This window comes from Monodelphis domestica, chromosome 1 (genome assembly GCF_027887165.1).
Source record: "Monodelphis domestica isolate mMonDom1 chromosome 1, mMonDom1.pri, whole genome shotgun sequence".
NCBI lineage: Eukaryota > Metazoa > Chordata > Mammalia > Didelphimorphia > Didelphidae > Monodelphis > Monodelphis domestica.
In genome coordinates this window covers 395,384,145-395,407,040 of record NC_077227.1, presented here as the reverse complement: position 1 = coordinate 395,407,040, position 22,896 = coordinate 395,384,145, and the positions used below count along the sequence as shown (strand labels likewise).

Sequence of the window (22,896 nt, the reverse complement as noted above, 5' to 3'; positions counted from 1 at the left end):
TTAATTCCCTCTCCCTTATTTTTAAAAGCACTCTTCTCTTTCCTCTCTCCCTTATCAGTCTCAAAAAATGGGGGCAGGAGGGCTGCCTCCTTGATGGATTGCTTTCATTCTTGCCCTTTGTCCCACCATCTAGGCCAATTTGTGTCTACATGAGAAAACAAACACTTAGGGGGTAGCTGGTTAGCTCAGTGAACTGAGAGCCAGGCCTAGAGACAGGTTAGGCAATAAGGGTTAAGTGACTTGCCCAGGGTCACATAGCTAGGAAGTATCTGAGATAAAATTTGAACCCAGGACCCCATCTCTAGGCTGGGCTCTCAATTCCCTGAGCCATCTAGCCCCCCCCCTTATGGGACATTTTTTATTAACTACCTGTAAATACAGTGTACTCAGAGTTGAGAGAGATAGTTTAAATATCTATTAAACAATAGATTAAATATAATATGTTCAATTATAATAAAGTATCTATTAAATAATTTATGAAATATTGTTAAATATTAAATAGTCCCTGTCCTTAAGAAGCTAATGGTTTAGAGGGGAAAGAGATAGAAAACTATAATTTTGTTTAGTCTTTTTTTTTTAAACCCTTACCTTCCATCTTGGAGTCAATACTGTGTATTGGCTCCAAGGCACAAAGAGTGGTAAGGGCTAGGCAATGGGGGTCAAGTGACTTGCCCAGGGTCACACAGCTAGGAAGTGTCTGAGGCCAGATTTGAACCTAGGACCTCCTGTCTCTAGGTCTGACTATCAATCCACTGAGATACCCAGCTGCCCCCAATTTTATTTAGTCTTGTCCAACCCTTTGTGACCGGATTTGGGGTTTTTTGTCTGTGTGTTCAAAGATCCTGGAATGGTTTGCCACTTCTCTCTCTAGCTCATTTTATAAATTAAGAAACTGAGGCAAACAGGGTTAAGTGATTTACTTATAGTCACACAGCTAGTATGTTTCTGAAGTCACATTTAAACTCAGTTCCAAACACAGTACTCCCTAGGGGTAACAATATGGAGAGATAATAGGGGTAGAGGAAAGAGACCTGGCTTGAGACAGGAAAACCTGGATTCAAATCCTGCCTCAGACACGTTCTGGCTGGGAAGTCTAACTTCTCAGTAGCCCAATGACTCTCTTGTACTATATTTCAGCACAGACTCTCCTCTGCATTCCTCACCAGGTCTCTACACTGATGAAATCAAAGGTCTAGCTAGTTAATCAATCAATCAATTAATAAACAAATAAATATAAATAAATGCATCCATGGAGCACACTCAGGTTTACAAAATGTTTTCCTCATAGTGTACAAATTCATAGTGTGCAAAGCTGCTGGGTCTGTTCCGATGGGGAAGTTTGCCCCCACCAGGAGAGATCAAGGAAGGCATCTTGGAAGAAGTGGTATTGAGTGTACCTTTGGGGGAGGAGAAGTTCAACTGATGAAAGGTGAAGGAAGGGATCCTTGATGTAATCTATTTTATTCCGATAAATTCAACTCTCACTTTTATGTGGATGACTGTTCGAGGCAGCTAGGTAGCTCAGCCCATAAAGCTCTGGACCTCGAGTCAAGACAACCTGAGTTCAAATCTAGCCTCAGAGGTGACCCTGGGCAAAACTCGATTTGCTTCAGTTTTCTCATCTGTAAAATGGGGCTAATAATAGCGCCACCTCATGGGGTGGTTGTGAGAGTCAAATGAGATAATATTTGTAAAGCCCCTGGCCCGGTGCCTGGCATGTACCCTCCGTGAATGCTTATTCCCTTCCCTTCCTAGGAAGAGACTACTTTGCAGATATGGGATGGGTGGGGAGCCGGGCTGAAGACCTGAGAGGCTCATTACACAGCCGTGCCCTCCTAACCGCCCCGGAGCCCCTTGGCTGCGCCCCCCAGCCCCCGCATGTGAGAAGCCACCTCCTCCCCCAGGAAGCCCAGGAAGCTAAAGAATTGACGGGTCCCGAACGCGGGAGAGCCAGGAGGCCAAGGTGCGCGCCTTCCTGCGGCTGCGCCTGCAGCCTCTGGCTCACCTCGAAGATCTCAAAGCCGGCGATGTCCAGCACCCCGATGAAGAACTGCCGGGCCAGCTTGGTGTCCAAGGTCCGGTTAATACGCATGACGAGCCACCTGAAGAGCCGGTCGTAGGTAGCTTTGGCCAGAGCCCCCACGGCAAACACCACCTGCGGAAGTGCCGGGAAGGGCTGCCGTAGGGTCGGGAGCACCGCGGCCGCTCAGCCCCGCCCCCGCCCCCGCCCCCGCCCCGCTCCGCAGGCTCTCCGGCGGTCTTCCCTCCTCTCCTCGCCTGTCCTCCCACACCTGCCCCTCTCTAGCCCCCACATTCTCTCCGTCCCCCAGCCTCCTCCTCACCGCTTCCCCAACCCCGTAGCTCGGACCGCTCCCCTGCCCCTCTCTCCTCCAGTACGTGCTCCTCTGTCCCCTCGCCCCTCCTTTCTGACCCGTAAGTGCTCCTGTGCCCCCTCTCTGACCTGTACCGGCTCCCCTGTCCCCCCACTTCCTCCTCTCTGGCCCCTCTCGCGTGTCCTGCCCCCTGCCCCTCCCCCTCTCCCCACACCTGCTCCTCTGGCCCCCTTACCCTTGCTGCCCCTCATTCCACTCACCTGCTCCACACTCTGGCCCTTGGTCACAAACTCATTCCCCACTTTGACTCGGGGGTGCAGCAGCCCCTTCAGAAGGTCCCCACTGCTGATCCCCATCAGGTAGGCAGCCTTGTCAGCACCTGTGGGAGCAATCGGGAGAGGGTCAGCGGCTGGGGACACTGGGGTGACACCCGGCAGGATGGGGGCCGCCCTTCCCAAACAGCACAGCGGGGCAGAATCCAGGATCAGGGTCCGGGCTGGGGTCTCACTCTCAGTGCCGTCGGCCTCCGCCTGCTCCTCCCGCTGCTTCTGCTTGAATTTCATGTTGCCGAAGTGCATCAGGGCCCCCACCACTTTGTAGCAGGCACACTTTTCATCGACGCTGAAGCCCAGGATGTCCATGGCGTGCTGGCACGAGAGGTAGGAAGAAGGGTCCAGAGAGAACGAGTGTCTGGGATCCCTCCCCGCTTGCCCTCTGAGCCTTGCAGCTCTCCTCGGTGTGCTGAGATCCCGGCCCCAGACATCTCCCTCCTGTGCACTCAGCTCAGGCCTCCCACTACTTCTCCCTGCACCCCCTACGCGGCCTCACCGCCCCCTGGCCCCCCCTCGGCCTCCCCTCCATACCAAAAGCTCCCCCACCCCTGCTACATACGTCGGTGGCTATGAGCTCTTGGCCATCATCCATGTTGTCCACAGTGGTGACGCCCTGGCTGCAGAAGTGGTAGTCGTAGGGGTTCAGAGAGAGCAGCAGCATATCTGGTGGCACACGGAGAAACTTCAGCAGCCATCTGGGCATAAAGCAGCTGAGGGGCCCCAGAGCGGTGATGCTCACCCCAGAGCATCCTGTCCAGGAAGCTGCGGGAACCCAGCCGGGGCGCCCACTCTCTACCTCAACCCTGGATCCCCAGCGGCTCCTCCAAGGCTGGCCTCTGTCCTGCTTCCCATGGACCCGAGCACCCCTGGACTATTTGCTCTCATTTCTCTATTGCTCTGTCTTCCCCCTGAAACCTTTTGTTAGCCTTATCCTGGACCCAGGATTAAGGAGAGATTATTAGATTTTCAGTGTGAGCATTTACCCCTCAGAAATTGGCAAACACTTCAAAACAGGACTTCACGCATCCTTGTGTTAATTGTCTATGTTGTTAGTAATTCAGATTAAATGTAAAAGTGCATCCTGGGGGATAGTTAGGTGGCTCAGTAGATTGAGAGCCAGGCCTAGAGACAGGAGGTCCTGGGTTCAAATATGACCTCAGATACTTCCTAGCTGTGTGACCCTGGGCAAGTCACTTAACCCCCATGGCCTAGCCTTTATTGCTCTTCTGCCTTGGGACCAATATACAATTTTAATTCTAATCTAGAAGATATGGTTGTTTTTTTTTTTTTGGCTCCAAGGCAGAAGAGAGGTAAGGGCTAGGCCATGGGGGTTAAGTGACTTGCCCAGGGTCACATAGCTGGGAAGTGTCTGAGGCCAGATTTGAACCTAGGACCTCTCAGTCCACTGAGCTACCCAGCTGCCCCCAAGATATGGGTTTTTTAAAAAGTGTATCCTGCATACATTTTTTTTTAAAAAGAGTTGATTGTCCTAAAAGACTTGTGTCTGGAATTGGGAGTATAGACTCTAAATGAACATCCTAGTGCAAACATCAATAATATGGAAATAGGTCTTGATCAATGACACATGTGGAATTGCTCATTGGCTACGGGAGGGGGTAGGAGGAGGACTGGGAAAGAACATGAATCTTGTAACCATGGGAAAATATTATAAATTAACTAATTAAATACAAATTTCAAAATAAAAAAGACATGACTGGAAAGGCTTTCTACCTGCAGAGAAAGAACTGTTGGCTTCAGGTGGGTGTGGATCAAAGCAAACTATCTTTCACATCAGTGTAGTTAGGGTTTTATTTGAGGGTTTTGGTTTTGTGAGTGTGTTCTTACAATGACCAACAAAGAAGTATGTTTTGCAGGATAACTAAAAATAAACATTTAAAAATAATAAACTAGATATAATTGGCGGAAAAAAATAAAGAACTGACTGTTAATCTCTTACTAGCACACTACAGCTTGTAACTCCATGCGCTTCGGACCTGGGTCCCACTGCCCTTTCCCATCGCTCTCACCCTCTTACCCTGCAGTTCTGGCTTCTTCCCTGACAGGATCTGGTAGTAGATATGATATCCTCTCTCCCCGGGCAGCTGGAAGATCACTCGAGATTTCTCCAGGAGGTCTGGGCAGGAGAAGAGAAAGAATTAGGGCACAAGAGGCCAAAGAACAAACCCAGTCCTTCCACGTGGGGCTCAGAGGCAGGAAGCTGCCCTGGTGGACAGCTGGGTGACACTTTGCTGATGGGGGGGGGGGAGAACACAGATATCTACGAGGGAATGAATGAGTGTGAATCTGCCTCAATGTGTGTTCAATCTGTATCCATGTTATCTCTGTGTTGGAATGTGCGAGCACCTGTATTTATGTGTGTGCGTAGCTGTGTACATGTCTGAGAGGGTGTCAGCATCTAAGGAGACGGCGTATGGTGAAAAGAACCCTGACTCTGAAGTCAGAAGACCTGAAAGGGTCGGACTAAATGGAGACGGTATAGGCAGCGACGTGGCCATGGACAGAGAACTGAATCTAAAGTCAGACGGAAGTGAGTTCAAATCTGACCTCAGATGCTGACTAGCTGTGAGACTCTAGATAGGTTATGACATCTATCAGTCCCCAGTTTCTTCATCTGTAGAATGGAGATGAAAATGGGGGAGAAGAGGGAATAGATGTATATAATGCCTACTAAGTGTTAGGCACCACGCCTTGTGCTTTGCAAATAGTATCTCCTTTGATCTAACTCTAGGATTGCTGCCGGAATAAAATGGGACAATATTTGTAAAGCGATTTTCAAATTCTAAAATGCTATATAAATGTAAGCTATAAGGAACTCTCAGGTGAGGAAACTCCCTCTATCTACCAAGGCAGCCTGGCACCTTCTTTACAACTTAGTGTGGTGGTGGTGTTTTGAACCCTCACCTTCCATCTTAGAATCAATGCTGTGTATTGGCTCCAAGGCAGAAGAGTGGTAAGGGCTAGGCAATGGGGGTCAAGTGACTTGCCCAGGGTCACACAGCTAGGAAGTGTCTGAGGCCAGGTTTGAACCCAGGACCTCCAGTCTTTAGGCCTGGCTCTCAATCCAGCTGTCCCTTTTAACTTAGTTTGTAAGGAATTGCACTTAACACTGAGAGAGAGATTCAGTGTCCTGCCCAGGATCACAGAGTCAGTAGGTGTCAGAGGCAGAAGCAGAAACAGAGATCTTCTCTGGCCCCTGGACCATACTGTCCTCTCTCTGGAATAAAAAGAATTTGGGCAGTTATGTGAAGGATAGATTGGAAATCGGAGGCACTGCAGGTAGGGAGACCAGTGAGGCAGATCTAATAATCCAGGCAAGAAGAGACCTCAATTGGGGAAGAGGTGGCAGGAAGAGTGGAGAGATGAGGAAAATGTTTTGGGAAACCCCTTGGGTCTTGGCACCTGGAGGTAGGAGGTAAGAAAGGGGGAGTTTGCAATGGAATTGTGACTTCTAGTCAAGCTCCCAATTGTGATTCATTTCCTCTTCTCTGTCCCTGTCTTTGGCTCTCATTGTCTCTGTCTCTGTGACTGTCTGTCTCTTTGTCTCTCTGTCTCTGTCTCTATGTGTCTCTCTCTTCCTCTTTCTGCCTCTGTTTCTGTGTGTGTCTGTCTCTGTTTCTGTGTGTGTCTGTCTGTCTCTTGTTGCTGTCTGTCTCTTTCTGTCTCTGTCTCTCTTCTCTCTCTGTGTGTCTCTCTCCGTGTGTCTCTCTGTCTCTGTCTCTTTCTCTTTCTCTCTGTCTCTCTTCTCTCTCTGTGTCTCTCTGTGTGTGTCTCTCTGTCTCTCTGTCTCTCCATCTCTTTCTCTGTCTCTGTCTCTCTCTCTCTGGCTCTATCTCTCTGGCTCTGGCTCTGTCTCTCTCTGTCTCTCTGTCTCTCTGTGTGTGTCTCTCTGTCTCTCTGTCTCTCTTCTCTCTCTGTGTCTCTCTGTGTGTGTCTCTCTGTCTCTCCGTCTCTCTCTCTGTCTCTCTCTCTCTCTCTCTGTCTCTATCTCTCTGGCTCTGGCTCTGTCTCTCTCTCTCTGTCTCTCTCTCTGTCTCTTTCTCTCTCCCTCTCTGTCTCTCTCTCTCTCTCTCTCTGTCTCTGTCTCTGTCTGTCTGTCTGTCTGTCTGTCTCTCTCTCTCTCTGTGTCTCTCTGTCTCCCTCTCTCTCTCTCTCTCTCTCTCTCTCTCTCTCTGGCTCTCTGGCTCTGTCTCTCTCTCTCTCTCTCTCTCTCTCTCTCTCTCTCTCTCTCTCTCTCTCTCTGTCTCTCTCTCTCTGTCTCTGTCTCTCTCTCTCTGGCTCTCTGGCTCTCTCTCTCTCTCTCTCTCTCTCTCTCTCTCTCTCTCTCTCTCTCTGTCTCTCTCTCTGTGTCTCTCTCTGTCTCTCTGTCTCTGTCTCTCGGTGTCTCTCTGGCTCTCTCTCTGGCTCTCTGGCTCTGGCTCTTTCCTATTCTTCCTTCCCCTCTCCCTCTTCTATTCCTGGAGCTAGGGTTCCTCAATCTTCTGTCTCTGGGATAAGGCAATTCTGAAATGTCACAGCCAGATGCCCGGGCAGTTGACAGGGCAGGGAAAAATGAAAGTTTGAAGCTAGGAAGGCTGATTTTGTTACTGGTTCTAGTATGCACGAAAGCAAGCCGCCACCAGGACCGTCTGCCCCCTCCATGCCCCTCCCCTGCCATTTCTCCCTCAGACTCACAGCTATCAATATCGGCAGATGCCAGCTTTCCCGACGGTCCAAAGTGGATGCGGATGAACTTACCCTGAGGAGTGAAGGGGACACATTCAGGCTGCGAGCAATCCTGGATTCTAGGCTCCCAGGCCTCCATCCATTCCAGGCCCATCCCAGCATACCCAAGACTAGGCGCCTCGGCTCCCCCGACCAGTTTTTGATGGCTGATACTCACTTGCTCCTCCTTCTGTCCCCTCACCTACTTAGCTCTCTGTCCTCAAGGGCCACTTAGTTGCAGGACTCTGACCCTAACCCCTGGCTGCTGGGGCCACAGGGCTGTCTCCCCCACCTCAGCCCCTTTTATTCCCTTAGCTGCTCTTGGGATAACTTACAAAACGGGAGGAGTTGTCATTCCTCAGGGTCTTGGCATTTCCGAAGGCCTCCAAGGCTGGGTTGGCCTCGATGATTTGATCTTCAAGGGTTCCCTGAGGGAGCAGCAAAAGGGTAGAAGGCATGTTAGAGGAAGCTTAGGTTCTGGCTCCAAAGGTAGCTGGGAGCTGGAGAGGGGAGGCTGGCAGGGAGATTTTTTTTTTGGCTTTTTATTTTTTAATCTTAGAGCCTAGTTTAATATGGATCTTCCTTTCCCCTCCCTGAGATCCCTCAACTCACCCCAGTCTTAGTTGCCAAAAGTTGCTGGAAAGAAAGAAGGAAGAAAGAGAGATAGTAAGAAAACAGTGTGAAGTAAAGGCTAAAAGCCAAGGCCACCATTTTGGTTAGTGGGGAGGACCTGGGCACAGTGTTAACTTGAGCCACCCTTATGAGGAGAAACCCCTCGAGATTTTCTGGGAGAAAAAAGAAGGGGTAGATGGAGAAATGCAAAAGGTAGGAGGGAGAAAGGGGGGGAAGGGAGGGAGGAAAGGGGAAAGGGCAGAAGGGTTGGGCATAGTTGCAGGGGATGAGGGGTGGGGAGCTTCCCCTCCTCCCATGGGGTTCTCTACACCCTCTCCCCCAGCCCAAGAGTCTCTCCTTTGTCCCCCGTAAAGTCAGGAAACCTGAGTAGGAATCCTACCACCTGTATTTCCTAACTGTATGTCCTCAAACCAGTCAGGTCATCATGCCGAGCCTCAGTTTCCTTATCTGTAAACCAGGGGTAATGATGCTGCCCTGGCTCTCTCACAACGATCTGTCAACTGATCTATGAGTCTTTGCTCTTCTTCCATCATTCTCTGCCCCACTATGGTCTGGTTTAGATGTTCGGTGAACTCCCAGTTGCTGGCCTCACGGGACCTCAGGGGAGCCTCGGCTTCACCCCTGAGCATTGAGTTATGAAAAGTGACTTAGACTTACAGAATCTCAGAGCCATAAGGGCCCTTGGGAGATATGAAGTCCGAACCCCTCATTTTATAGAGGGAAAAAAGAGACCTGGGAAATGTAAGCAACTTGCCCAAAGTCACCCAGCAAATTGATGGCAAAACCAGCACTAGAATCGAAGTCCCTGTCTGCCAACTGATTTGGTTTTTGGTTTTTTTAGGCAAACAGGATTTTCTCAGGGTTGCACTGCTAATAAGTGTCTGAAGTTGGATTGTAACTCACGAGGATGTGTCTTCCTGATTCCAAGCCCAGTGCTCCATCCACTGGACCACCTAGCTGCTGGCTCACCCCCAAATCTGGGGCTCTTACATTCCTTGGGATTTAGTAGTCTCTTGGGCCAATGGCCGGAACATAATTATCCTCTATCTGTTCCCTGTTCCACTATCTCTCCAGTAGCAGCAAGTCTAAGGGCAGATAAGTAAGAAAATAAGAGGGGATCCCTCTCCCCACACACAATACACCCCTCCTACTAGGCACTTGGGGCAGCAGTTCCCCAAGGCCCGGCTACAACAATACCGTGCAGGCACAGATGCTAATTTATTAAGAGAGAGGCAGAAGGAAAATGGTGATACACCCACCACCCTGTGCCCAGATCAGACCACATCTGAACTGCCACAGAGAACACATTTTAAAGGACACTGACAAGCTGGAGACGAGGGGAGGCCCAGGCCATGGAGGGGCTCAGTGAAGGAACTAGGGGGGTCTAGCCTGGGGAATAGAAAATGTTTTCGTAGGGAGTTCATTGCTGGTTTATACAATTTCCTTTTCTGAGATGGGGTTATTTAAGTATTCCATTTCCTTTTCCATTTTTCTGGGCATTTGTAAATATTTACCCATTTCTCCTAGATTATCAGCTTTATTGGCATATTCTCAGATAAGATATCTCCTAATAATTACTTTAATTCCTCTTCAGTACAATAATTCCTCTTCAAGAAGAGAAAACTTAAGAGTACACAACTGATCCCTTTGGATATCTGCAGAACTATAAAATAGGGATGCTACAAAATGGGCTGTGTCATACGGTGGTGAATACTGCATTTAAAATTAATCTGCATTTAGAGAGAATCTGGGCTCGAATTCCATTTACATTATCAACTAGCCTCGTGACCATGAGTTGACCATTTCTCTGAGCCTCAGTGTCTTCATCTATAAAGTAGGAAAGGGGTAGAAAAAGCTGGGTTCAGAGGCAGGAAGACCTGGGTTCAAATTCTGCCTCTGATATCTGCTCTCTGTGTGACTGGCAAGTCACTTAACCTCTCAAGATTTTAGGTGACTCTAAGATTAGAATTTGTAGGTACTAACTTTTATGTATTCAGAGAATTTCTTCATTGGGATTTCATTTTTACTAGTGAGAACCCATGTGCAAACAGTCAGTCAACCTATAAGCACTTATACAACATTTTTAATGTGCCAGATAGGTGGCACAGTGGAGAGAGCACTGGGCTTGGAATTGGGAAGATTTATGTTCATGTTCATGAGTTCAAGTCCAGTCTCATACACTTATTAGCTGTGTGACCCTAAGTAAGTCACTTAACCCTGTTTGCCTGAGATTCCTCATCTGTAAAATGAGAAACAAGCTTTTCCTTTTTTTTTTAAACTTAACATAAATGAACTCCTTGCAAGAAGAAGTCATTTCATTCTTTTTTTATTTTTATCCCCAGTGCCTAGCATAATATCTGGCACACAGCAAGTATTTAATAAATGTTCAACAAACCATTCCTTGGTCAAGAAAACCCAAAGTGGGGTCACAAAGAGTTGGACACAACTGAAATGACTGAATAACAATAGTGTGCCAGTCACTGTGCTAGGTGCTAGGCATAAAAAATATAAAAATGAAACTACTTGACCTAACTGTGATAGAGGCTTTGCCAATCCTCTGTTGCTAAAGGTTTGCATTTTGGTAAAATGCCCTCTTTAGGACAAGGATTGTCTCATTTTGGCATTTAATCCCCAGAGCCTAGCAGAGACTGAGGGGCAGAGTAGATACCTAATAAATAATTGTTGATCGATTAACAATTGAATGAAGGGTACATTATTGCTGGTGTTACCTCTCTTGGTCCCAAAGGGTAGAACTAGGAGCATCTGGAGAAAGTTACAGGAAGATAGATTTTAGATGGAAGACATTCCTAATCATTATTAGAGCTGTGCACAGTCTTGGCTAGCAATTCTTACGTTCAGGGCAAGCACCACAAAATGTGCCCAGGGCCAGCAACAAGAAGGACTTCCTTAAGCCAATTTAAGAGAAGTTTGGTTGGTGGAAGATAGGAGACATCTCAGCAAGACATCTCATACCTGGAGACCTCACCTTGAGGGAGAGTATCTAGGACATTGCCCCATGCCGGTGAGCCAGTGAATACCAGTCCCCTTGACATTGGAAGCATAGCTCATTGGATTGAGAGCCAAACTCAGAGAGGGGAGTTTGGGGTTCAAATCTGGCCTCAGACACTTCCTAGCTGTGTGACCCTAAGCAAGTCACTTAATCTCCATTGCCTAGCCCTGACCACTCTTCTGCCTTGGAGCCAATACACAGTAGTGATTCTAAGCTGAAAGGTGAGGGTTTAAAAAAAGAAGAAAAAGAAGAAGGCCACGATGGAGAGAAGGTTGAGGTTTAGAAAGAGTACAACTAGGATGTAGCCTTGGAGGGATGAGGAAGTGTAGCAACTGGTCATTTCCTATATGTCTAGTCCCAGTCTCTCTCTTGATCTCCAGTTCTACATCACCAACTGTCTCTGGGGCTTTTCAAACTGGATGGCCTATATAGATCTCAAATGCAGCCTGGACAAAAAGGAAAACTCACCATCTTTCCTCAAAGCCCACCCTTCTTCCCAGTTCCTTGCTTCCGTTGAAAGGACCACCATCCTTTTGATATAACCTTGGCGTCCTCCTAGACTCCTCACATTCTCCCACCCTCCACGTCTAATCAGTTTCCAATCCTGCCATTTCCCTCTTTACACCATCTGTCTTTGACCCTTCATCTCTCCTCAAACAGCAGCGACCCTAGTTTGGGCTCTCATTATCTCCCCCTTGGATGACTGCAGAATCATAATAAAGACTATCTGGTCTCCTTCTCGAACCTCTTCATTTCCATCTATCCTCCACACAGCCGCCAACATGGTTTTCCTTACATGCAGCTCAGATCACGTCGCTCTCTACTCAATGAATTCTAACGGCTCACTGTTGCCTCTAGGATAAAATATAAACTCCTCTGGTTTGGCTTTCCCCTTTACAACCTACCCCTGCCCTGTATTTCCAGGCTTATTATATATTATGCTGCTTCTGCTTTTTTTTTTTTAATCCTTACCTTCTGCCTTAAAATCAACACTATGTGTTAGTTCCAAGATAGAAGAGCGGTAAGGGCTAGGCAATGGGGGTTAAGTGACTTGCCCAGGGTCACATAGTGTCTGAGGTCAAATTTGAACCCAGGACCTCCCATCTCTGGGCCTGGCTCTCCATCCACTGAATTACCCAGCTGCCCCCTACATTATGTTTCTTAAGCACTCTGAAGGCCAGTCAAAGTGGACTTTGTGTTCCTCACACAGAGGACAGACAGCATAATCTTTGTCTTTGCTATTGCACTGGTCAGGCCCCTGGAATACCTGGAATAGGCTTCTTCCTCATCTTCCCCTCACTTCCTCCAAGACCCAAATGACACAACACCTTCTTCGTGAAGCCTTTCCATCTAGCCGAAGCTGCTAATGCTTTCCCTCCCTAAACACTTTGTATTTCTCATGCACATTATCTCCCTCATGGAATATAAGCTCTTTGAGGGTAGGAAGCATTTCATTTTTTTCTTTGTATCTCTCCATAGCCACCGCACCTAGTACCTGCCACCTAGTACACACACAATACATGCTTCCAACTTTAATTATTCTTGCTAACTAGATGTGAAACTTGGTTGTTTCTCACTGCTGAATGTTTCTTTGTTTCTCGGATGCTAACAGAATCCTCTAGATTTTCGCGCTTTGGGCAAAGACCCGGTAGCCTCACCTAGTTATGGGTCTGTCTGCTTAAAAGTGAAATTGGATGCCTTTTGGGGCTAGGGGGCCCCTCATCACTAGAGATTTTGAAGTGGAAGTTGAGATGACACAGAGGAGAAATCTCTTAAGGTATAGACCGGACTAGATGATTGCTAAAGCTCTTCTCAAAGCAGCTTCTGAATTTTCACAGTGAAGCAAAAGACCGTGCTCATCCTCCCTTCTCCCCTTCAAGCTGCTCATTCCAGGATTTCTCTTATGGAATCCAAAGCTGTTCCACTTTACTTTTCCTAATTTTGTCCACACAGGCTTTTGCTTTTCACTGCTAGCCCAAAGCTCCCAGCCCTATTGGCTCCCAGATTACCCTTCTCTATGTTGTCTTATTCTCACTGGCCACTCAGAAGAAAGTAGAAGGAGGAAAAAAGAAAAGGTTTAAAAGGAAAGGTTTAAAAAAAGAAAAGGTTTAAAAGGAAAGGTTTAAAAAAAGAAAAGGTTTAAAAGGAAAGGTTTAAAAAAAGAAAAGGTTTAAAAGGAAAGGTTTAAAAAAGAGAGGGAGAAAAAAAAGAAGCACCCCAAACAGGGAATCAGACATGAAAGGGAAGGTGACAAAATAAGGGGGTAAAAAAGATGATAACCAAAAGCACAAGGGGAAAAAAAAACACCACAAACCCAAATTGCCCCCAGAGAGCAAGGCTCAACATTGGAAACAGGACTGGCTGGGACTGAGAGAGACCTGCAGGTGGGTGGACACCATTCAGTAAAGGGCAGAGGCCCAGGGAGGAAGGTGTAGGGGGGACCCCAGAGCTCTGGACACGGGGCCCTGGGCTGGTCAAGCCTTGCTCAGGCCAGAGTCTCTCCTCCCTTGGGGAGGGGGCTCAGGCAGGGCTAGGGGCTAAAAGGCCCCAGAAGGAAAATAGGAAAAAGGGGGAAAGGAGGAAGAAAAGATGGGGAGCAAGCCGAAGCCAAAACAGGACAGGTCTTACGGCTTTCTTGCCCGGCCCCTCTCCCAGGGCAGCGACGGTGGCAAAATATTGAATGACCCGCTTGGTGTTAACGGTCTTACCGGCTCCTGACTCTCCGCTTGGGTGACAGAAAAGCCAGTCAGTCTCCATTGGAAGGCTTCTCCCACCCCTTTGGGGCCCCCTCATCCCTAGCCCTACCTTTTCTATTCCCCTACTCAGGGCCCATGGTTTCCTGCACTGGGATCCCCAAAGAAAGCCTTCAGCCTTGTGGGGAAACAAAGGTCAGGTCCCCTCCTGCCACTCCTCTTGGGGAGCTGGAGGCATAGACTGCTGAAAGGGAGAAGGTGGGCCTCCCTTGAGGAACATTATGAGCTCCCTCTTAGTTCAGGGACTGACTTAGAGCTGGGGGTGGGGGGCACAGGATGTGTGGAGGGAACAGGGTGACTCCAAAGCCCCCAAGGGCTTCAAACTACTCCCAGCCCACTCTAGGGCCTTGGTATCTTGTCATCTATCTGGAGCCTTGAGGGATCGATCCTGAGTCAGTAAGCTAGAGAGGATAGGGGTGGGGGGAGACAGCCTCAACATCTCCGTGGCCCTAGGCTGGACCCCCAGCTCCTAACCCATCCTCCCGTCCCCTCCCCAACACTGGGTACTCACGTGATAAGCATGGACTGGTTTTCTCGATCTGTAGGGGAAGGGTGTTACGTGAGCTTCAGCTCCTACCATAATTCCTCTCCTCTCCCCTCCCCTCTACCCCTTAAGTTCAGCCTGGCCCCCTGCCCTGGGTTTGGGGGAGCCAGCCAATAGCCTGATCCATGCACCAGGATGGGGAAGAAGCTAGCTATTGATGAGAGGATCTGATATTGGGGGTCTGGGTCAGGATCAGGCCCTTACTCTGCAACATGGAGTGGTAAGCATTGTCTGCCACGGCGTAGATGTGGGGAGGTGCCTCTGTGCGGCGTTTGCCCTTGTAGGCAGCCACTACAGGGGCAGTGTAGACAGGGAGCCACTTGTAGGGATTGATGGTGACACAGAACAAGCCCGAATAAGTCTGTAGGAGAGACAGAGCCGTTGTCAGAATCTGATTGCTGCCTATCTTTCCAGTTTTTTTTACACATACTCCACAGTCTAGTCAAATTGATTTGCTGTTTCTCTACTTAGCACCTCATTCTCCTCCTTGGTACCCCCACTCCTAGAATGTTCCCAGCTAGGTGACTCAGTGTATAGACATTCAGGCCTGGAGATGGAAGGTCTTGGGTTCAAATTTGACTTTAGATACTTCCTAGCTATGGGAGAAAGAAAGGAAGGAAGGAAGGAAGGAAGGAAGAAAGGAAGAGAGAAAGAAAGGAAGGAAGAGAGAGAAAGAGAAAGGAAGGAAGGAAGGAAGGAAGGAAGAAAGAAAGAAAGAAAGAAAGAAAGAAAGAAAGAAAGAAAGAAAGAAAGAAAGAAAGAAAGAAAGAAAGAAAGAAAGAAAGAAAGAAAGAAAGAAAGAAAGAAAGAAAGAAAGAAAGAAAGAAAGAAAGAAAGAAAGAGAAAGGAAGGAAGGAAGGAAGGAAGGAAGGAAGGAAGAAAGAAAGGAAGGAAGAAAGGAAGGAAGGAAGGAAGGAAGGAAGGAAGAAAGAAAGAAAGAAAGAAAGAAAGAAAGAAAGAAAGAAAGAAAGAAAGAAAGAAAGAAAGAAAGAAAGAAAGAAAGAAAGAAAGAAAGAAAGAAAGAAAGAAAGAAAGAAAGAAAGAAAGAAAGAAAGAAAGAAAGAAAGAAAGAAAGAAAGAAAAAGAAAGGAAGGAAGGAAGGAATAAAGATTCCAATTTTGTATTTACTTTGTGTATGTGTGTGTATATATATAATATATGTATAAATATATAAACTATAATTCTCTCTATTAACTCATATATATATATATATATATATATATATATATAACTCTTACCTTATGTCTTGGGATCAATACTAAGTAATAGTTCCGAGGCAGAAGAGCAGTAAAGACCAGTTTTGGGGGGTTAAGTAACTAGTTCAGGGTCACACAACTAGGAATTATCTGAGGCTACATTTGAACCCAGGATATTCCATCTCCAGACCTAGTGCTCTATCCACTTAGTCATCTACCTGTTCCTACTTTGTTGGGGGTTTTTTGCATTTACTTATCTATGTATATGGTGTTTTTTCCCCCTCACCCATCCCCACTGAGGATCTCTCCCTCAGAGCCAGGGGCCATGCCATTTTTGCCATTGAATCCTTAGTACCAGACACAGGTCTCAGTTTGTGGTGGGATGCTTTAAAAATATTTATTATTGGGTCGATTGTCTGGTGCTACCCAAGACGCCTCCAGAGGCCTGCCTCCCCCCCAACCCTGGACTAAGGGGAATTTCTGAAACCTGGCGCTCCCCTGCCCCAGGCCCTTCTATAGGACTCAAGTCATGGGATGCTCCAGACACTCACATAGATCATCCAGTGGGCATAGCGGTGCCGCAGGTTGTGTAGTACTGAGGCTTCATTGAGGTGGGTCATCATGGACATGTCCTCCAACAGGTCAAACCGAGGCGGGTTCATGGACTGCACGTCAGCCTCACGCACAGTCAGGATCTGTGGGGGAACGAGGTGATCAGCTGAGGATCTCTGCCTCTGGAAGCCCTCCGAGTCATGTCAAGCCCCTAGGCCCCAGGGCCCCCAGGGTCCCCAGTTACTGCCCTGGCCAAGGGAGACAAGGAGAGTGCCCAACCTGACTCAGCTGGGCATTCTTGAGAAGCAGAGGGGCCCAGAGGTGGTGCAGGCAGGGCTAGAAGAGGGATGAGGGAATCCCTGCTTCAAAATCCTAGACAGGGGATCATTCAGCTTCTGCTTGAAGACCTTCAGTGACAAGGAATTCACTACCTCCCAAAGCCACTAATCCATGGCTGGACTGCCCTCTCTGACTGCCAAGACAGTCTTTGCTTCCACTGCCCTGAAATCTGCCTTCTTGAGACTTGAACCTAACTTTGCCAGTGCTGCCTTTTGGGCCCAAATGCCCCAGTCTAGGTGACATTGTGCCTAGATCATCAGGCCTGGAGTAAGGAAGACCTGAGTTTTCAGATGCTTAGGAGCTGTGTGAACCTGAGCAAGTCACTTAACCCAACAGCCTCAGTTTCCTCACTGTAGAATGGGGGCAATGATAACATCTACCTCCCAGGGTTGTTATGAGGATCAAAAGAGATAACATGCTTAGCACAGTGACTAGCTTGTCCCTTTCCCCCCACTTTCAGAATTTTGGTGAAAGAGATCATAGAATCAGATTTAGTGAAAGGAAAGGGATTTTAAAGGCCATTGAGTTCAACCCTTCCTTTTTTTTTTAACATGAGAAAATGAGGGAGAGAGAAGTTGCAATTTGGTCGGTCTCATAGTTAATAAATGTCTGAAGCAGGATTTAAACCCAGGTCTTTATAACCTGAAATCCAGTGCCCTCTACCAGGCTGTCTCATAATGTCCATGATGGCTCTTTTCTTCTCCAGACTAAACCTCCCTATTTCCTTAATTGAGTTTTCTGTGGCATCAGGTTCTATTTAATTAACTTCATCAAATGCTATGTGCACGCCATGTGCCAGACACTATGTATGCTAGGTGCTGGGTAGACAAACACAGAGCTGAAAAACAGTTCCTGCCTTCAAGAAGCTCACATCCCACTGAAGATGATAACATAAAAACGTAAGTGAGTGAAGGACCGTTTAAGAAGGAAGGGAAGGGCAGCCAGGTAGCACAGTGGATAGAGTGCCAGGCCTGGGATTGAGAGGACCCAAGTTCAAATCTGCCCTCAGATACTTCCTAGCTGTGTGATCCTGAACAAGTCACTTAACTCTAATTACCTAGCCCTTACTGCTTTTAGAACTGATACAAAGATCTGTTTTGTGGGCCAGAATGTCTACATTCATGCAATCACTCATATGTCGGAGTGTTTGTATATTTGAATAAAAAATTAGCAACTTAGAGGTAATTGAATTAGATGTTAATTTGCTAACATTTGACTAGCAAAGTATGCTAGCTTTACCATGCTTATTTCATATGCAATAAAACATAAAGTTCAAAGAAAAAAACAATGGACACTAAGACAGAAAGTAAGGGTTTAAAAAAAAAGAAGAAGAATGGTGGGGGGAGCCTTTAGACTCATGCCTGAAATGGATCACTTTCCACTTGCCTATCTCCTCATCTTGAAACAATGTCTAAGGGGCAGCTGGGTGGTTCAGGGAATTGAGAGCTAGGCTCAGAGATGGGAGGTCCTGGGTTCAAATCTGACCTCAGATACTTCCTAGCTGTGTGACCCTGGGCAAGTCACTCGACCCCCATTGCCTAGTTCTTACCACTCTTCTGCCTTGGAACCAATACACAGTATTGATTCTAAAATGGAAGGTGAGGATTTTGAAAAAGGAATGATGTCTATCTTTCAATGCCCAGCTCAGGTGCCACCTCCTCTATGAAGCCTTCTGTGATCTTTCATTCCAGTTCAGAGCTACTCTTCCCTCTCCAAATCTCTCAAGCTTCTTGTAACTTTCAATTTAATAAATTAAATTTTTATTTTAATTTAGTTAATTTAATTTAGTTTAATTCATCTAATTGTAATGGAAATTCTGTGGGAAGTGTAGATGGGAAAACTGGATTCCAATCCTTATTCCAACATGCACCAGCTGTGTAGCTCTTGGTAAGTCTCCATACCTCATTTTCTTCATATGTAAAATAAGCATAATAATACCCATCCTATTGTCTCTCAAAGATATTGTGAAGAAAGCACTTTATTCATTCAAAGATCCAGTAACATTCGGAAGTATTTACTACATGTTTTGCTATGTGACAGGAATACAAAGACAAAAATAAAGTTCCTCTCCTAGAAGGGCTTCTGTGCTAACTAAAAGCTCTACAGAAATGGAAGCAATCCGTCATGGTGGCGGCTTACTCTATAGTCATCCATCTGCATAAGAGATAGAGATAGGACTTGGGATTTCACTGGTCCTGGGGACTCCCAGGTGAGGACATTCCTTCACCAATTCAGTTTGACATCTTCTCTGCATTTATAGTCTTAGAGGGCTGCCTAGAGCACCTCAAGCACTGAGGAGTTAAAGAGCTTTATCGAAGGTCACACAGCAAAGATGCCTCTGAGGTAGGATTTGAACCCTGGTCTTTCTGGACTGGAGGTCGTCTTTGTATCCACTACCACATCCTGCCTTTCATTTATATACATTTCCCTCCTTTATTCTCAATGGTGAGTAAGACCTTGCTGCTTTTTATCTTTGTAGGATTTAAAAGAATAGATCCACAAGATCACTGAGCTACCCAGCTGCACCCAACACCTTCATTTTACAAATGAGGAAACTGAGCTTGGGTAAGGTTAAGTGACTTTGCCAGAGTCCTACAGCTGATAAGTACCAAGTAGATCTTAAACTCAAGCCTTCCTCACTCCAGGCCCAGTCTTCTCTCCATTGGACCTCCTCAGAGATATTTAATTGAACCAAAATGATCTGTCTAGAATGGACAGCAGGACTGCCAGCTTCCTCACTCTGGACACTAGACTTCTATTAATCCAGCCTTAGATCTCATCAGCTTTTGGGGGGTGCCACCACACACATGATTCATATTGAACTTGTGATTGCCTGTTCATATCAACTTGTGATCCATTTCATCTCCTCCCATCCCTTTTCTTTTCTTTTCTTTTTAAACCTTTACCTTCCACCTTAGAATAAATACAGTATACTGGTTCCAAGGCAGAAGAGCAATAAAGGCTAGGCCATGGGGGTTAAGTGACTTGCCCAGGGTCACACAGCTAGGAAGTATCTGAGGCCAGATTTGAACCCAGGACCTCCCATCCCTAGGCCTGGCTCTCCATCCACTGAGCCACCTAGCTGCCCCTGCCCCCCATGCCTTTTCAAATGATCTTTTTTTCCCCAATCAGTTCTCTAGCACAATCACGGCTCAATGGCCAATATTCCCAGAAAGTGAATCATGCCTTACCCTTCCTTTCATTGCCTCCTGCAGGTGTGTGTGTTTGGGTAAGTGTGAGAACGAGTCAGAGACAGAGACAGAGATCACAGCATTAGAGCTGAAAGGGGCCTTTAGAGACCACCTGATTCAATTTCATTTTACAAGGGAAGAAACTGAGGCCTAAAGAGGTGGGTGGCCTGTACCAGGTCACAGGAGTCCTCTGACTCTAGATCCAAGGACCTTATCATCCCTTCAGCACAGCCTCTGCCCTGACTTATCTGACTGGAGCCAAAAGTGGGGTTTGAGTCACCCTCCCTTTGATCATCCTCAGGAGGCAGATTCCCCTCGAGTCCCGGCTCTTTGGGATAGGGAAGACTGTGTTTGCCGGTTACTGCCCTGGCCCCGGGTGGCCCGAGGGTCTCAGACTGGTCAGAGGAGGCCATCAGGGATTTCCAGGTGAAGAACAAGGCCCCAAGGACAGTTACCGGGCACAGGGACCCCTGGGGGCTCTTACCTTCTGGTCCTTGGTCTCCACAGTGACACGGCCAGCTTTGATCTCCTTGACCTCTGCCTCCAGATAGGCTTCCTGCTCATCTGGGACCCAGACCCATTTCTTCCCTGGGGAGAGGGGAAACTTCTAGTTGAGGTTCAGGAGCTTCCAGGGAGAAGGGATGAGAAACTCAACAATTCTCCCTAATCTCCCCACCTCTGAGCCCTCCGATTACCCACCCCCAATAATGCTGCCCCCCTTAATACTGGGCATCTTCCCAGTGCCATCCCTGAGGCTCCTCATTTCTGTCCCCACCAGCCCTATATGACAGATCTGGACGTTCCTGTGTACATGAGGGGCTCCTCGGTGAAGAGAAACCTGGATCCTGCCTAACTCACTTGGCCAAGTCCCCTTTGAGGTTCCTTTTCCTCACCTGGGAATGAAGATGTTAATAATATTCACCCTCCAGAAATAAGATCCATGAGAGTCGGAGACAGGGGCACACTCAGAGGCAAAGCCCTCTCTCCTGGTCCTGGGGTGGCCTCCTCTAGCCATCCGGAGGGAAGGCTTGTCCGGTCTGTGAGTCTCTCCAGGGCCCTTGGCCCACAGCCCCTTTGTCCTTGTGTTCACATCACTCTGCCCATGTCTCCACCTTTGTTCCAACTGTTCTCTATGCCTGGAATGTCCTCCCTCCCCCTCTTGGCTGGTCGGATTCCTCCTCATCCTTTAAATGCACCAACTCTTCCAGAAGGCTTCCCCTGACACCCTCCACCTCCTGGGCTCTAGATCGCTGCCTGCAGCCCTGTTTCATGCCTCCCTAATGCACTTATCAGGCTATATTGGGCTTTCTAGTTCAGCCTGTGCTTTATCCTCCATGAGGGCAGGAACCACATCTTATCTAAATTTAGATTCTTCCCCAGGACCTAGCGTGGTTCTCCGCACACACATCCTGTAGGTGTGCTTAATAAATGCCTATTGAATCTCCTAGTGGGCAGTTATGTGACCCACAGGATGAGTGTGGGATTGGGAGGCAGCAGCCCCAGAGTCTGAATGCTGCCTCAGATACTAGCTGTGGGAGCTTGATGGAGACACTTAACCACTCTTGGCCTCTGTTTCCTCATTCGTAAAACGGAAATAATACTGGCACCTTGATTTATTTCCCTGGGATTGTGAGGATCACACAAAATAATATCTGGAAAGCACTTTGTAAACCTTAAGGTGCTACGTAAATTAGTTACTATGATAACAATAACTACTCTGATTTAATTGAAGCGCTGGCCTGGCTCTGTCATAGTCTCTACACTCCCACACCCCGGTGACTCCCTGGTCATCATGCTGATGTCCCACCTCCCTGTCTGCGTCCCCATGTCCTATGTCCGCTCTCACCGTTGCCCAGGATGGTGTGCACCTTCACCATTTCCTGGTAGCTCTTTCTCAGGTAGGCTGCAGCCTCCCCCAGCTCGCTCAGGTCCATCATGGCGGCAAAGGTAGGGGGAGCAAGGACAAGAAGTGAAGAACAGCAGAGAATCCAGGCAACCCTGTAGGGAGAAGACAGCAAAGAGAGAAGGGCCAATGAGGCAGCACCAAGGGCAGGAATCCTGGAGTGTGGCGAAGGACAGGCCTTGGAGCCTCATGGCCTCATTCCTTCAGCCTCCTTTGGTTAGAAACCCTGCCCAAGGTCCCAAGGTAGGCACAGGACAGCAGCCCAGTCCTCCCTCCTCCTCCACCCTCAGGCACACTCAAACTCATAGCCATTCGCTGCCTTGTACATCTACACCCTCATAGACATATTCATAGATGCACCCTCCCACAGAGCCACACACTCACATAGAGGGCTCACACACACACAGTCAGAGCTCTGTCACACTCAGCCCCAGCTCACACTCCCCCACCCTGTATCACCAACCTCAGCACCCGAAGTGAGGGCCTGGGGCAGCTCAGCCTCTTTTATCAGCCCTGTCAAGGTCAGCAGGGGAGCTATGTCAGCAATCCCCATGTGTCAGCGCAGGCCCAGCGACCCCCCCATCCTGGCCACAGGACACAAAAGGCAAATTCCCTTTTATCTCCATCCCAGCCAGCACCGCCCAGGGGCTATTTTTACCTCCTATTGTCAAGGGAGCACAAAGACAGAGAGAGACACTGAGAGACTGAAATACAGAGATAAAGAGAGACACAGAGAGCCAGAAATACAGAAAGAGAAGAGCCTGAAATACAGAGACACCGAGAGATGAGAGAAATACAGAGACAGGGAGACATGCAGACAGAGATACAGAGAAAGAAATAGGGATGGAGACATGGAGCTAGAGAAAGAGATGGAACAGAAACAAAGAGAGACATGGAGACAGAGAGGGACACAGGGAGATAGAAACCCAGAGCCCGAGTCATGGAGATAGGAGGTAGGGGTGCAGTGATACCCACACTGAGAAGCTAATGTTGACGAGTGAGAGATGCGGATGTGAAAGGAGAAGCAGTGCCTAAGAAGGTAAGGGAGACAGAAACATAGGGACAGATGGGAAAATTCAGATCCCCAGAGCCTGGCCGAGTACATCTAGGCACATCGCAAGTGCTTAATAAATGTTGGTGAATCGATTGAGAAAGGAAAACTAGAACTAGTGACCCCCAGAGTTTATGGAGGCCCTGGACGCTGTATGATCCATCCCTTTTATTCCATATATGGGAAAACTTTAAACCAGAGAGGGAAAGGAAAGGGATTAGCCCTAAATCACCTAAAAAGTCAATGGCAAAGCTGAGACAGAAAGAGAACCAGTAATAGCCTCTGTGGCTAGTCTCCTAATTCACCAATCCCTTCTTTGGCTTCTCTTGTCTCCCTA

At 47.8% G+C, this 22,896-nt stretch overlaps 1 protein-coding gene across 3 annotated transcripts in view; it reads right to left on the bottom strand.

Annotated features, from left to right (window-relative positions):
- The window catches only part of MYH7B (myosin heavy chain 7B), a 48,115-nt gene extending 26,322 nt beyond the window's left edge, over positions 1–21,793 (bottom strand). For 2 of the 3 annotated variants that reach the window (XM_056822064.1, XM_056822068.1), the window contains exons 1-8: positions 8,000–13,541; positions 7,723–7,815; positions 7,358–7,421; positions 4,701–4,799; positions 3,225–3,328; positions 2,842–2,980; positions 2,594–2,712; positions 2,006–2,155 (exon numbers count right to left, since the gene is read on the bottom strand). In XM_056822064.1, coding sequence (XP_056678042.1) covers positions 2,006–2,155; positions 2,594–2,712; positions 2,842–2,980; positions 3,225–3,328; positions 4,701–4,799; positions 7,358–7,421; positions 7,723–7,815; positions 8,000–8,098 — 867 coding nt within the window. In that variant the 5' untranslated portion in view covers positions 8,099–13,541. Of the gene's footprint in view, positions 1–2,005; positions 2,156–2,593; positions 2,713–2,841; positions 2,981–3,224; positions 3,329–4,700; positions 4,800–7,357; positions 7,422–7,722; positions 7,816–7,999; positions 13,542–13,658; positions 13,756–14,294; positions 14,323–14,531; positions 14,689–16,074; positions 16,219–20,089; positions 20,194–21,451 lie in introns of those variants that run through there. The other variant, XM_056822072.1, reaches the window with a different exon arrangement.
- Positions 21,794–22,896: the final 1,103 nt, after the last annotated feature.